This window comes from Lepisosteus platostomus, chromosome 22 (genome assembly GCF_059453375.1).
Source record: "Lepisosteus platostomus isolate fLepPlt1 chromosome 22, fLepPlt1.hap1, whole genome shotgun sequence".
Taxonomy (NCBI): domain Eukaryota; kingdom Metazoa; phylum Chordata; class Actinopteri; order Semionotiformes; family Lepisosteidae; genus Lepisosteus; species Lepisosteus platostomus.
This window is the reverse complement of record NC_142632.1, coordinates 17,626,253-17,640,887: the sequence shown is the minus strand read 5'-3', so window position 1 is coordinate 17,640,887 and position 14,635 is coordinate 17,626,253. Positions and strand designations below refer to the sequence as shown.

At 45.4% G+C, this 14,635-nt stretch overlaps 1 protein-coding gene across 2 annotated transcripts in view; it reads right to left on the bottom strand.

The window, feature by feature from the left end:
* The window catches only part of stx1a (syntaxin 1A (brain)), a 104,918-nt gene that overhangs the window by 22,326 nt on the left and 67,957 nt on the right, over positions 1–14,635 (bottom strand). For both annotated transcript variants that reach the window (XM_088615840.1, XM_088615839.1), the window contains exon 8: positions 2,767–2,840. In XM_088615840.1, the coding sequence (XP_088471966.1) occupies positions 2,767–2,840 (74 nt within the window). The remainder of the gene's footprint in view (positions 1–2,766; positions 2,841–14,635) is intronic.

The following is a 14,635-nucleotide window of genomic DNA, read 5'->3' as shown; positions in this document are numbered from 1 at the left end:
AAGTTGTTATTATTACACAAATTCTTAATTTCATTATACAGTGTTGAATTACAATTAATGCCTGCTTGTGGAATTTGATACCATCCTCCTAACCGTATACCTTTGGAATGTTTTGTCAACGAGCCTAATCCACACAGATTCAGAGACTCTTGATTCCTCAGGCTTTAGTTCCTGTATCCGAAGTCTTGTTTTGACCTACAGAGCTACACCGCCCCCCTCTTCAATCTCTCCTGTCTCTCCAGAGCAGGGCGTATCCACCAGTGCTGCATTCAAGCCCAGTGGTTGCAGTCAGCTATGTTTCTGTGATTCCAGTAACACTGTAATTGCCTTCCAGTGCAGTGGCTGTAGTGTACCTTGTTTCTAATAGCTTAGCTGATGCTTTGTCTCGTTTTTCTCTTTGGTTCTCCCTTGGTCTTTCCTCCCCATCTGACTTCATCGTGGTTTCTCCCCCTTCTGTCCCGGCTGGAGCCCTACAGTAACTGGAACCTGACTTTCTGCAGACGCCTGTACTGTATCACACAGGTCCCTGCTGTGAGAGTGTGTCTGCGCCACCTCCTGCAACGTGTCAGACTGACTTCTCACTACTTCACAGTTTACCCACAAGCCAGAAACACTCAGCTAAAAAATAAAAAAAATGTCTAGAACTGCACTTTAAACTGTAAGCTCAGATAGATAAAGCCTTTAGCCAGCTGGTTTCTTTTAATAAATGATAATATAACCTCTGCCTGCTTGTACGGACGTTGACAGACAGCAGTATGATGAAGACTGGGCAGGAGATGATGTTCCGATCAGCTGCTAGTATCTAGCAGGGAGGGGAGGGTTGTGGGTTGATCTCGGGGATCTCTTTATGGATCTAGATCCTTTACTGGGGGAGAGCCAGAACGCGGACAGAGCCGCTGGATTCTTCCTCGGGCTCTTCCTCATCACACCTGTCTAGTGCCCCTTGTTTCAAAGCCTTATAAACTCAACGTTGCTTTATTTGTGGTGTGAAATAGTCTTTCCTGCATGGATGGTGGTGGTGGTGGGGGGTTGCAGAATCGATCAGATTTATGGAAACCTGTTGCCACCAGCTTTCCAAACGGAATGGCGTTGCCATGGCTACGGTGGTGTGATGTACATATTAAAAACTCCCGCCGCGAACGCTGGTGTGGACGGGAGAAAGCCCCACTCCTCGCAGGGAGGAGGAGAGAAGAAAGACGGGAAAACTCATTCTGCTCCATCGGCATGGGATACAAGCCAGTGGTGCTCTTCCACAGGGCTCCAGAGGGCCGTGACGGGTTGGGAAGTCCCAGCGTCACTGCAAACAGCTTCTGAAGAGCCTTCACACCCAGAGAGGGGATCAAAGAGGGCAGCTGGTCCAACAGCAAAGAAAGACGCAATTCAATTGTTTCCAAAAATGCAACTTAAAAGCCTCCATTGAAATTCAGGACACATTAGATTAAAATAGAGTATCTGGCGTTCCTAAAGCCAGCTCTGTGAAATAAGTCAAACGTCAGCGCAGACATCTAGGATCTTTTCTATTTGTCCTTAGAAATGTTTGTTTCAAAGACACCTGCCTGAATGGACATTAGAAATGTTACCCATCTTTAAAAATGATCCTCTTGAGATGAAAGCGTTTTTTTCTCAATGTTCTGAAAAGTCGAACAGAGAAATTAAAATATTTTCATTTGCTGTTCTTTACAAGGGTGTGATCACTGTGCAGCACCTGGAGGTGCAGAGCACGTAAAAGGGGTTTGATGCATTTCATCGAAAACATGATGGCTTCAGCTTGAGTGAAAAAAGGCTGTCTTATTTTCTCCCTGCGACATTAGAGGGCAGGAGAGGTTTGAGGGGTTAAGCATCTGGCGCAATATCAGTTGGTTTTGCAGTGAGTAGAACGTGTGAGCTGGTGGTCTCACAAACTGAGCGCCCTCAAACAGGGAGAGATAATAACAGCAATTCCACATGTTGATGCAGCACATTCATCCACATCAATCCCAGAGGGCTTTGCAGATTTGGCTGGGCTGCCTTCCTGACTCACGGAGGCGCAGGCCCTCTGGGATGGCACAGCCCCTCTGGGATGGCGCAGCACCAGGGGGAGCAAAATTCTAAGAGCCTCCGTACATTTCGCTTCAATAAATTGGTTAGAAATGAAAGATTGTGAGAGAGGGCTGAAATACGTAGAGAGTATTTGGTGTTTGGTGTGACTCGACTAGCGGAGGGAACAGCAGCCCAGCTGCGAGGTCAGAGCTGCCCAAACGCCCCTCACTGCTTGAGGAAGACTACACGGGGAGGGGGGCGAGAAACATCTGTGAAGGGAAGTCCTGGGTGCGAAAACTTACATAAGTAGACAGGCGCAAATGTGTGAGATTGGAATTCAACCACTCCTGAACCTCTCTTATAAACCTCTGAACTTAAAGAAAGTGGACGAAAAACAGAACCACAACCTCAGGAACTTCTGAACAGTGTCAAATCTTCGTTTAATCACCGTAATCACCACTTGTAGTCAAAACCTCCGATATTTTACTGCTCAACCATGTAAAGACAGTGGAGCTCTGTTCTACTCATTTGCTGGTGTTCTTGATTAGCTGATGGAATTAACTCTTAATTTAATCAACGACATGGAGCCCTTGAGTTCCAGTTCTAAAGAGATAAAGGCCCAGGGTGGCCTAGAGAAAACATCGGCTTGTACTTCCTGGGACCCAGGAGTGAAAACTACAGCAGGCAGGCAAGTGGACGAGCGAGAGACTGGCGCTACCAGGGGCGAAGACGGGTAGCAGGACTCACCCCCGAGGTGAAGATGGCAGGGTTGTCGCTCTCCAGCATGCTTTCCAGCTCCTCGTTAGTCGTGTTCCTGCCAGCTGCAACGACACGCAAGAACTCCAGGTCAATGAGTTTTAATGACTTGAAGTCACATAAGCAGGAATTACGTCAGCTGTCATTTTGATGACGAGTTTAAGTTCAAGAGGAGGAAGAGGATCAAGAATCAGATGTTATTAGAAGCACATTTGCTGGACTAAAACCGGAAACCATTATTTTACCCAAAGAGTTCACATTCATGGACTAAATAAAGACAGACAGTGGCATGTAATGAAGGCTAATTTGGAGTCTTACACAACCTGGGTTGATATAATTATGCAAAGGAATTTGGTGTAGGATATAAGCTATGATGATTTGCTCTGATGATCCTGAATGACCTGTTCTTATCTTAAAAATGTGTAGGTTTCTGGCAAAGTACAGTAAACCTGTTTAATAACCCTTCTCCCGGCCATAGTCAGCAATCCCAGAATACCCATCAGAGCCCACACTGCCCAGCTGCTCAGGTCGACCCAAAAGCATCAAGAAAGTCCTGTCAGCGCCAAGGTGCCCCTGTCTTCTCACAATTAACAACTTGAGCACGTAAGCGACGACCGCATCATTAATGCCTGCTCGTTCCCTGAAACAGCTGCTCCTGCACATTAGGAGGCTGAACCATTGTCAGACAGCCCAGCAACGTCTGAGATGGAAGAACAGCAGAGGATTGCAAACTGGAGCAAGGGCATGGGTCACCAGGGTTAGAGCACATAGTCGAAGTGCAGAACAGAGACCGCACCTGAAAGCATAGCTAGAGGCTTTCATTTTAGACAGCGAGAGGCTTTGATTTTCAATGTTTATATCTTGACAGGCTGCCTTCCTTTAAAGCTTTAATGACTTATCATTAAGACAGCAACATTCCTTATCTAGTGCGATGATGTCTACAGCTTAAACAAGATCAATTTTATTTTTTACAGCTTCTGTTTTCTTAAACATACAGTACATATTTTCCAGGTGCTTGATATTAACGAATACAGATCCATGGTATTTTAAAACGAACTCCCAATTGCTTGTTTTTCCTAAAATACTTCTCCCACCCTTCACAGAAAACGTCATCCCTCTCCACGAACATTTGGGTCTGCTTGGTTTTGCATTCCTTGGCTGTGCCGTATCTATACTCTTTATCAGGGCAGCGGAGCTCAGTGCAAATCAATAAGGGCTTGCTGAACACTTTAATTACCTGCCTCTGCTCAAGGTCAATTAGTTTCACCCCCGCAACAGCTAATTGTGACACAAGTGAATTGCTTGTCTTTAATTTCAATGGATGTGCAACACCTGCTGCAGGAGAAAAAAAAACAGAGGGCTTTGAATTTGATCTTTTTCATCTACCTCTAGGGAAACACATGAGAGCTGTTGCAATTCCCCCCCTAGTGGGGATCAGGATGGAGATCAATCACTGTCCCAACACCTCCCCCTGGGAAATACAGCCCTCCACTGCTGCCCCACACTCTCTCCCAGCACCAGGCTGGGTCAGAGCTTAGCTTCCACAGCTGCAGGGTCCTCTGCTGAGCGGGCAGCACACAGCTCTGACGGGGCCTTCAGAACGGCAGGGAGGATGAGTGAATGATGTGCCCCAGAAAAAGAAATTGCAGGGCCCAAAATGAGGTCAGACAGGAGCTGTGTTCAGCTCTCGAACACAGGGAAACTGTAGGGAACTTTAATCCTACTTGTGGATTTCTGGAAACGCACACCAGGGGGTTTCAGAACGAACAGCGGTGTTTAAAACCGAGAACAGGAGACACTGCTTTACACAAAGGGGTGTGGGAGGAGGGGACAAGCTTCTGAGCCATGTTGTTGAAGCCAATACCCTGGCTTCTTTCAAGAACCTGCTTTATGAGCTCCTTGGATCAATTAACTACGAACTACTAAATGGACTACATGGACTGACTGGCCTTTTCTCACAGATAACCTTTCTTTTGCTCTTATGTAACCCTACGTTTAAACAATACAAGGGATAGCTGCAATTGATGAGCAGCCCAAAGCCTAACTTCGCCATTGTGGTGCTGTGCTGTCACAAGGTTAGTGGGATTCCTTGTGCTCCATCCTCCAGATAAATTACAAATCCCAGGTCCTGACGGAAGAGACCCTGATTGACATCGGTTAAAGAACCAATGACTCTTTTATTAGCCAGTGACGGCAGGCACACACAGAAAGCCCTTGAAAAAGATCAGCAAACTCCAGGCTTGTTTACTAGAGTGCGACAGGGGCACGATGACATCACGGCTGAGAGCGGCCCGATGTCCGCAGGGAGGAAGAGCACAGCCCCGGGGACGCTCACTCAAGCAGCACCGCCACGTCCTCCTTTCTGTGATTTAACAACCTCTGATCAAGCCAGTAGGCACGAGGGGGTGGAGAGAGAACGGGAAGAAAAGAGAGGGAGTCGTCATGGCCTGACTGCAAGGGCTGAAAAACAGGTTCAGGCAGTTGGTGCAGTGGTGATTACTTTCATGGCCTGAATACTGATATAGCCCGTCAGTGACATTTCCAGAGTTTTGCTCCCTCTACTCTGCTCGGCTTTTAGCTCTCTGTCAGTGTTGCATGTAGCTCGTGCATGTGTGGCATCTTCAAAGCCTACTGTGCATCAACAAGGATATAATATAAGACAGATCCTGCATAGCAGACTCCCTTGCTTTGATTTTTTTACCCAGCTGTAATGTCCTGGGAAATTCAAGCACATAGCAAATCCTGTTTTTCTTGTAGTGGACACAGGTATGGGGTGTTGAATTAATACATAAAAAATGATGATGTACTAGGCGAGATTCAGTCAGAATTTCAACATCAGAGAAGCACAAAGAATTAAAACTCACTCTGAAGGTAAAATTCAAAATAATGTTTATTAAAATAAAAACAGAGCTTGGCTGTCCAAAGGTTCAGCCTGGCCTTTGTCAGCTTAGACATCATCTTCCTCGTCTTTATGCAAGACGTAGATAATCACATTTGCAAAGTTAATTGCTATCGTTGTCATTACTAAAAAAATCTCCTACAGTATCAGTGAAACAAAGATATTAAACTTCCTAAGCAAGACTTCACAACACAGCTAGCCCTCAGTCCAGAGAAGGCATGTGTCCATGTGACTCGTGCCAGATTTGATTTTTCTTTTGTTGTTTTACTATCTTTTGGGCATCAAGTCTTTCCTGCTTTTACAAGGGTTCTAATTAGCAGAGTTTGCAATGATAATACCTTGCATTTATAAAGAACTTTTCATCTTAAAGTGATTTATTCATACAGGAGGGCACAAATATCATCTACCTGTGAAGCGCAGCTCCTGACTGGTGACACACAGCAGCCTCGCTGCACAGCAGGTCAGGGAAAGGAGTGAGAAGCTGATCTTTGCTGATCTTTGTATAAGTGCATAAGTGCAGTTTGATGTCAACATCAGTACTGATCCTATGCTCTGCAGACATGCCAACAGGTCATCACTTTAGTAAGGCATTAGACAACAAGCAGTGGAAACACCAGAAAAACGGCCGATGAGTCTGGACCACTGACCACTTCAATAACACCAAGCAAGAAAACCACAGACACTGAGCTTTCTACCCATGTGGCATCTATCGCTGTTCAGGCCTCTTCTCTCACGGCATCCTGCCTTCTCTCAATTATTCCAATTTCCTGAGAGAGGAAGTCATCAAAACACATCTCCCTTTGGTGCCATGAACCGCTGAGCCATATGAGAGGACGCCTTGCTCATCTCTGGCAGCAGGGGATGCAATGTCAAGCAGGGAGGAATGGCCAGGTTCCAGGCTGACTCAGGAAGGAGAGAACAGGCCACACGTGAGACTCAATAGTTCTGAAAAGGGTAACACGCGTAAAGGAAGTGCCATTTCTTTTTTTAATGAATGCATTTCATTTTGCATAGGTGAGGTCATGGTAATTAGTGTCAACCGAATTATTTTAACATTATTATAGGAATTAATAAAAGAGGAGACTCATTACACACATTGTGCCAGCACATCTGAGGTGGATCTCAAAGGAATCTCTTCTCTGCAAGCTTCCAGTCTCATGGGCTAGAACTGGGTCTGACACATCACCTAATCAACTGCTGTCTGAGTTTACACTGAAATTATACAGCCGTACTGTGTTTCAGAGGACGTGTGAGTTTTGTCCTGGGGCTGGTGTGGGTTTTTCAGGTATGTCAGTAGGTTGGTTATTAAGGGGTTCCAAACTGGTAGGTAGAAAATTAAAAAAAAGCTAACAGAAAATTTAAAAAAAATTGGGAAAGGCTTTTTTTCTTGCCTTAATCGCAAACCCATTCTGGTTCAAAGGGATGAGAGCAAAGCTGTTACGATCTGCTTCTGAAACATTACATCAGCTTCCCTCCTCCACTGCAACTGAAAAGTACCTCACAGAGCACAGAAACCATGAGCACCACCATCGCTCCAAACGAGCCTGTCAAAGTCCCAAACACGCTAAATACCTCAGATTCCTCACCTCCTTCTTTTTTGACTGGTAAAACCCAGCATCCCTTGAAGAGTGACACTATTTCTAATATTGTATTAGCCACTGGAATATGACTGAACATGCAGATCAGGTCTTACAAACATTTCTCAGTGCCGGAGCTCTGGAAAAGCTACAGAGACTGCTTGCCTTTGGAGGTTCAAGAGCAGCACTAAGCCAGATAGGCTGTAATCAACGTGGGAAAGCCATCCAGGAGGAGAGGAAATGATAGCCCAGTCAGTGACACTGCAGCAAAATGCCACTGAAACAAGCCCCACCCGATGCCATCAGAGGTGCAGGTTTGGGGGAGAACACCCTTAAGAAAGAGGTACGATTGCACATTCCAAATTGGATTAAGTACAGTGTGTTAGCACACCCCCTGCCAGGGTAGGGATTTCAAAACCTGCTGGAATAGAACATAATTAGACAGTAAAGGAAGATTCAAAAGCACTCTACTGCATGACTGAGCACTTGCAGAAGGACAAAAAACCAGCAGGCCTGAAGTGAGGAGACAGGAAAAGCAGAGTAAATATACCTGCTGACAGCTCAGAGCTGGTTTGAATCCATCTCAACAGGGACACAGAGGAACAGTCCTGATTTTTGTAGAAGCAGTTTTTACATACATGCCTTTTCTCAACTGGTTTATCCAGTAAAGGGTGGTGGGGAGCAGGCGAATGCAGGACAGGCCCTTTACAGGACACTAGTTTATCGCAGGACAGACGCATAGACACACTCACACCAGAACCAATATTTCACAGAAGCCTATAAACCTACAAGCATGCTTATGTTTTGTGGGAGGAAACCCATGCCAACACAGGGAGAACATACAAACCCCATGCAGAAAGCAGCCCAGGTCCAGAATTGAACCCAGAGCCCCATTGCAAGGTTGCAATGCTAACCACTGCTGAATGCCAAATGATTGGCAATGAGATCGGACCTTCTCTCTGAACAACACCCCACTGCCTCACAGTGAGGGCAGAAGCTCCTGGGAAAGACACAGTCCCATGATGCGGAATAGGAGTTTGCAAAACAGTACTCATTGAAGCACCTGGGCTAAATCTCTTCAATAACTAATGCATGAAAAACCAGACCTGTCTGTACTGTAGTCCAGCTCCTGAACCCATTTGTCTACATGTGTTTCCTGCTACCAGAAAACTTAAAGAGAGATTTTGTATTTTTCATGACCAAAGATGTTTTAGTTAAACTGCAAAAAGCTATGCGATTGCTCTTCGGAGAAGGCAGAGGCCTTGGCTTCATGCTGTGTGTTTGCAAGCACTTTCTTACTCACTGGTTTTGGGGAATGCTACATTTTTAATAGAATCCACCTCCATCTCTTGAGAAACAGCCTCAGTTTGAGCGTCCTGATGCAGCAGCAGCAGGATAAACCTATCACTTATCTGAAGAAGTGCAATAAATATTTCACGGCCCCTTCTCTCAGTGCAATTTCACCCTTTCAGAGCCACTTCCCACTCACTCACATCGCAAAGCATTTTAAATCAGCTCGGTGGACAGCTGTAGCACGTACAGTATAGCATCATTCCTTCTTTTTTAAGGTGGAACTGCCTCTTATATTTTTCAAATACAGAATCGCCAGTTGCAAAGGGCTTGGTCATACGTGTGGAAGTCCTGTACCGGCCGGGAGAGCGTGGGACATGTGGACCGCCCGGCTGCAGAAACAGCTGTCTGTGAGCTCCACAGAAGAGAGGGGACAGGTGGTCACCATCACCACAGAAGCGTGAGAAACTGATATGAAACTGAGAAGCCACCTTACTGAAATATATCAATCAAAACTATATATTTTTTGTACTATTAAAACTTCTATTACTGGAAAAGAGACAGAAACAAGAGTTGCAGCTAAACATGAAGAAAAGGTACGAAACAGTGGGAGTCGTAAGTGACAGCTAACATGGATTCAGAAAGGCAAGACCTTGTATAATTAACTCACAATTCTTTGAACAAGCAACAGAACAAGAACAGGGCAGTAGATAAAACTAGAGTATAACATGATTTACCAATAGCTTTTGACAAGATCCCTCATAAAAGATTGATTCTCCAATTAACAACCACAGCGATCCAAAGGAATGTACTCACTTACAAACTGTAACTGTAAACTGTTTAAGGGACAAGAAACAACACATACTCTTAAGAGACATAACCTCTGATTGGACCCTGCAGGCGTCTTTTTTTGGCCTGCTGCTCTTTTAATAATCTAGATTCCGGTACGGGCAGCCACCTAGCCAAGCCCTTACCACTTCATGCAGTTGAGGTTTGGGGGGTAGCTGGAGTCTATCCCAGCAAGAACCGGGTGCAAGGAGGGTTCACCCCAGATGGGACACAATCACAGGGCACACAAAGACACAAACATGCACACAAGCACAACAGGCACGGTTTTCCCAGAAGCCAGCTAACATACAAGTATGTTTTTGGACTCAGGAAACCGGAGCACCTAGAGGAAACTCATTTGATCATGGGGAGAACATGCAAACTCCACACAGACAGCACCCCAGGACTGGAATCGAACCCAGGGCCCCAGCGCTGTGAGGCAGCAATGCTGGCCACTGCTCCACCATGCCACCTGGTACAGTGAGTGATCTATAATAATAATAATAAACTTTATTTTATATAGCGCCTTTAAAGGTGGCTTCTCAAAGCGCTTTACAGGATGACAATAACAATAAATAAGAAGACTACAACAATAAATAAGAAAATTTCACAAGACAGGACACAATTATAATTACAACAATACAACAATAACAATAGAGGAGACCGTGGAAGATGGTATTAAGAAGAGCAGAGGGGTGAAGAATGGAACCAGTTAAGTAAAGGCTTTTCTGAAAAGGAGGGTTTTGAGTCTGGATTTGAAGGAGTTTAGAGAAGGTGACTCTCTAATATCCTTGGGCAAGGAGTTCCAGAGCTTGGGGGCATAGCAGGAGAAGGCCCTGTCGCCCATACAATGTAGACGGGCTTGGGGGACAGTAAGGAGGGCAGAATTTGAAGAGCGGAGGTTGCGAGGTGGGGAGTAGGGCGATAAAAGTTCAGACAGGTATTGAGGTGCCAAGCCATGTAAAGCCTTGTAGGTGAGCATGAGGATTTTAAAGTCTACGCGGAATTTGACCGGAAGCCAGTGCAAGGACTCCAGGATAGGAGTAATGTGAACACTTGCACTAGATCTGGTCAGGATTCTGGCTGCTGAATTTTGGACATACTGCAGCTTGTTCAGAGTAGATTTAGATACCCCAGGGAGCAGAGCATTGCAGTAGTCAATTCGAGAGAATACAAATATGTTGATCAGCTTTTCAGCCACAGTTAATGATAGCATAGGGCGTAGTCTTGCGATATTTCTAAGGTGAAAAAAAGATGTTTTGACAGTATGCTGTACATGTGGGTCGAATGTTAAGCCAGAATCGAATATAACCCCAAGGTTTTTCAATTTTGATTGGAGCTCAAGTACAGAGCCATCTACAGACAGGGTTACAGGACTGGCTTTACGAAGTTGATGGGGGGTTCCAATAAGCATGACTTCAGTCTTGTCACAGTTAAGATGAAGGAAGTTTTGAGTCATCCAAATTTTTATGTCAGAGATGCAATTAGATAGAATAGAGACAGCCACATCAGTGTCGGGTTTGGTATGGATGTATATTTGAGTATCGTCAGCGTAAAAATGAAAGCTGAGGCCATGTGATCTTAAAAGCTGACCAAGTGGGAACATGTAAATGCTGAAGAGCAAGGGGCCCAGTATTGAGCCCTGAGGGACACCAGACTTGACAAGACCAATTTCAGACCTGTACCCATTGAGAGAGACAAAGTGACAGCGATCAGTGAGGTAAGACTTAAACCATTTGAGGGCAGTGTCAGAGACTCCAAACACAGTCTCGAGACGAGAAAGCAAGATGTTATGGTCAACAGTGTCAAAGGCAGCACTGAGATCAAGAAGGATGAGTATGGAAAGAGAACCAGAATCAGAAGCTATTAGGAGATCGTTGGTGACTTTGACTAGGGCGGTTTCTAGGTAAATACGAGATAAAATGAAAACAGGGAGAGTAAAACAGAAAAACAGATACATTGTCAAGGAAACTACAGAACATCATGGATTGGGCAAATGAACAGGAACGAAATGTAACATTGATATGTGCAAATACTGTCGTAGCAGGAACACACTATACATCACCCGTGTCTGAAACAGGCTTCCCAGCCAGCTGGTTGAAGCCCAAAGTTGTTTATACACACCCCCCTGCACCCCAGCTTCACTTGTCCAGCAGCTCCCTGGCTCATTCCTCGTTAAAGGGTGGGGGGTTCAACTGCCAGCCACCCCTACAAAGCTTGCTGTTCAAAACATGCGTCTTCACCTCCTTCATTAGGGTGAGACCGGACTACTGAGACGTGGGGAGGAGATTCTAGATTCTCTTTAGCTATTAAACTACCAAATGAGCAAGACAGGCTTGTGAATGAGGGGAGGCCGTTCTCAGCCTTAAGACACGTCCCACTGCCCCACCCCCCCACCGCCGTTGCCCCACCAGTGCAAACTCCTGTCAGCTGACAGGCTACAGCAGGTTGCCATGGAGACCTCAGCACTGCCCGATGCCCGCTCTCTCTCCCCGGTCGCCACAGTTTCCCTTCCTGACTTCTTTAACAGGGTCCTCTCGCGCAGGAAAAGGCGCTGATGGCACTGATGTCTTTGTAATGGAGAGGGGGATGGGGAGCCGGAGAGGGGGATGTACATTAGCATACGGAATTAGATAATGAGGTTTTACATCTCGGCTGGCTCCATGCAGCTCTGAGCCAGCGTGTGACAGCATTAACAATCAAAGGGTTTGCATCCTCTAATATGCACGCTCTCTTCAAAGGGGCAGAGCAGTTTGCAGCTCTGTGAAAAGACACTTAAATGTCAAATGGCTGCCCGTGGGTAACACGCTTAAATCAAGATATCTGCATGTCAGTTAACACCTCTAATGTGTTCGGAGTCATTTTTGTAGAACATCTTCGAGGCTGGGGGATGTGTGAGACGGGTGATGTCCCAGTCCATCAACGGGACAGATCTGTTTCTGGGAAACCTCCAAGCTGTTGGGGATCCCATGGAGTAGCATCAGTGTAACAGTCTGATCTTGCTAAATGACCTGTAATGGCTGCATCAAGCGTGTGGCTACTGTGTGTGGAGGTGTGACCAGCAATGCTAGAGACCGTTCACCATGTAGCAAAAGTGACACAATAGTGATGATCGGTTTGATAATCCTCCATCCCAGGACGATATCAATGGGGACACACCCACCCCGCCAATCAACGGCAATGAGGACACGCCCCCTGCGCCTGCGGCGAGCTCACTAGACCCTGGTGCCACAAGCCTTTACAGCCAAATACTGAGATACGGGATAGTTACAGTTTTCTTTCTACTGCATACACAGTCCTGTAAAATAGACTCCAACAGTCACTAAATAAACAGAATCGCACTATAATATTAAAATGGAAAACAACACTGCTAATGAGAAAAGGGCTTTAAACTGCTTAAGCAACCCATGGAGAGCAACTATGGAAAAAACAGTTGAGGAGGACACTGTTTTACTGGCTCTGTTTGAGCACACAGATCTCATTAATACTCATTTAACATTTGTTTTTGTATCAGTTCAATGCATTTCAGCTTGAGACCTCATTTCTATGTGTTTACAGTTACTGATGTTACTGGTGAAACACGAGAGCTGTTGAAAGGCAGAACGGAGAGCTGGAGGGATAAAGCCAGAGTGAAAACAGGACTTCATGGCCTGCAGCGTGGAGCAGCGGCCAGCGTTGTGCACTTGTACTGTACCTGGGCCCGAACCCCACGTGGGACATTGCTATAGTACCCCTGAGCAAGACACTTGTACCTACAACACCCAGCTGGATATAGGGTGGAAATGTTGCCTTGGATAAAAGTACCAGCAAAATAAATTAGCAATAGAATCCATCCTTCCTCAATAACCTGTCCAGGTCTGGTCCTGGAGGACAGAATGCCAAGTCAGCTGGTATTAACTGGAGCAATCGAACAACTTCTCCCAGCTCTTCAGGTGAAGGATACCTTGGGACAACGAAGGGAGACACAGCGGCCCCCCAGGACCGCGAGTGGACATGTCAGTATAATTAAGTTAACAGGCCATGTCAACATGTCTCCCAGTCTGGCTGCATCTCTTCCTGGGATGACTAGACTGCTAGTCCCAGAAGTTATAACCCTTAATCTTTAAAGCTGAAGAGCCAGGAACAATGTTTTTTTTGAACATTTACGATAATACTGTGTTCAGTGAAGTAATTCAGTGATCATTATAAATTAAAACATGAAGATCCTGCAGGGCCACAATCATAATTGAGCAAATTACTTGCTGTATTGATCAAGAGCCGCACATCTGCTCTCAGCCATCAGTAATTGATGATTTGTATGTGACCCGCAGTAGCTGTGGGATTGCTGCTTTCCCTGCAACACCATCTGCTGACTGATATGGAGACTGTACACAGCCACAGTGTCTGTTCTTATAACTCAATCAGCAGAATTGGAATTGCTAAAATGAGTGGGCAAACCGGATTAAAAACCCTGAACAACTAGCCACTAGGACTCCTATTATATCACAGCTTGATCCATTTCGGTTGTTTTGAAAGATGCAGGTTCTTCTATAATGTTCACCCCAGGGATGGGAGTTTTGAAAGGCTGTTGTTTGGCTTTCTGTTTCATTGGTGCTTTTTGTACAAAGGCTTGTAAACCAGAAACTGTCATCCTGCTACAGAACTTACTTCCCTTTGTTAATTTACTAGAGTGGTGCCATAGAAAAAAAAGACATAAAAATGATATTCTTTTAGATTCTAAAAAGAATAAGTTTCTTTCAGATTGCTGCACTTTTTATGATAAAAGTGTTGCGAGACAAATGGAGACCGCACAGGGGAAGACAACTCTCAGGACACTGCAGCTGCTGAGGAGGCAGCCTGACTCTCTCTCCCCCAGCTTCACTTGGAGAGATTACTACCCAGCAAACGGCCTCCAAACCTGACACTCTACAGCACACTGGAGCCCCCGCAGCACAGTGTTTCTGTGGCTTTTATACGTTACTTGTTACTTGTTGTTGAATTCCTGAAATCTTTGGGGAACGAGGTCCATATTTGGGAATCTTCCAGTTTCTCTGAGCTACCAGTAATCTCCTCTGGCCAAAGTTTTAATACTCGGGCTTCTGCTATCTGTCTGGGTCTCAAAGTGCCCTTTCATTCTTTTTCTGACAAGTTATAGGCCTTTATCACATACAGTAGTTCAGTTTAATTCTCTGCCTCCCACACCACCTCAGACTATGTCTATACAATAGATTAGATCATTTGATTGTATCAGTCACAGTAGGTACTGTACTACCTACATGTACCAAGA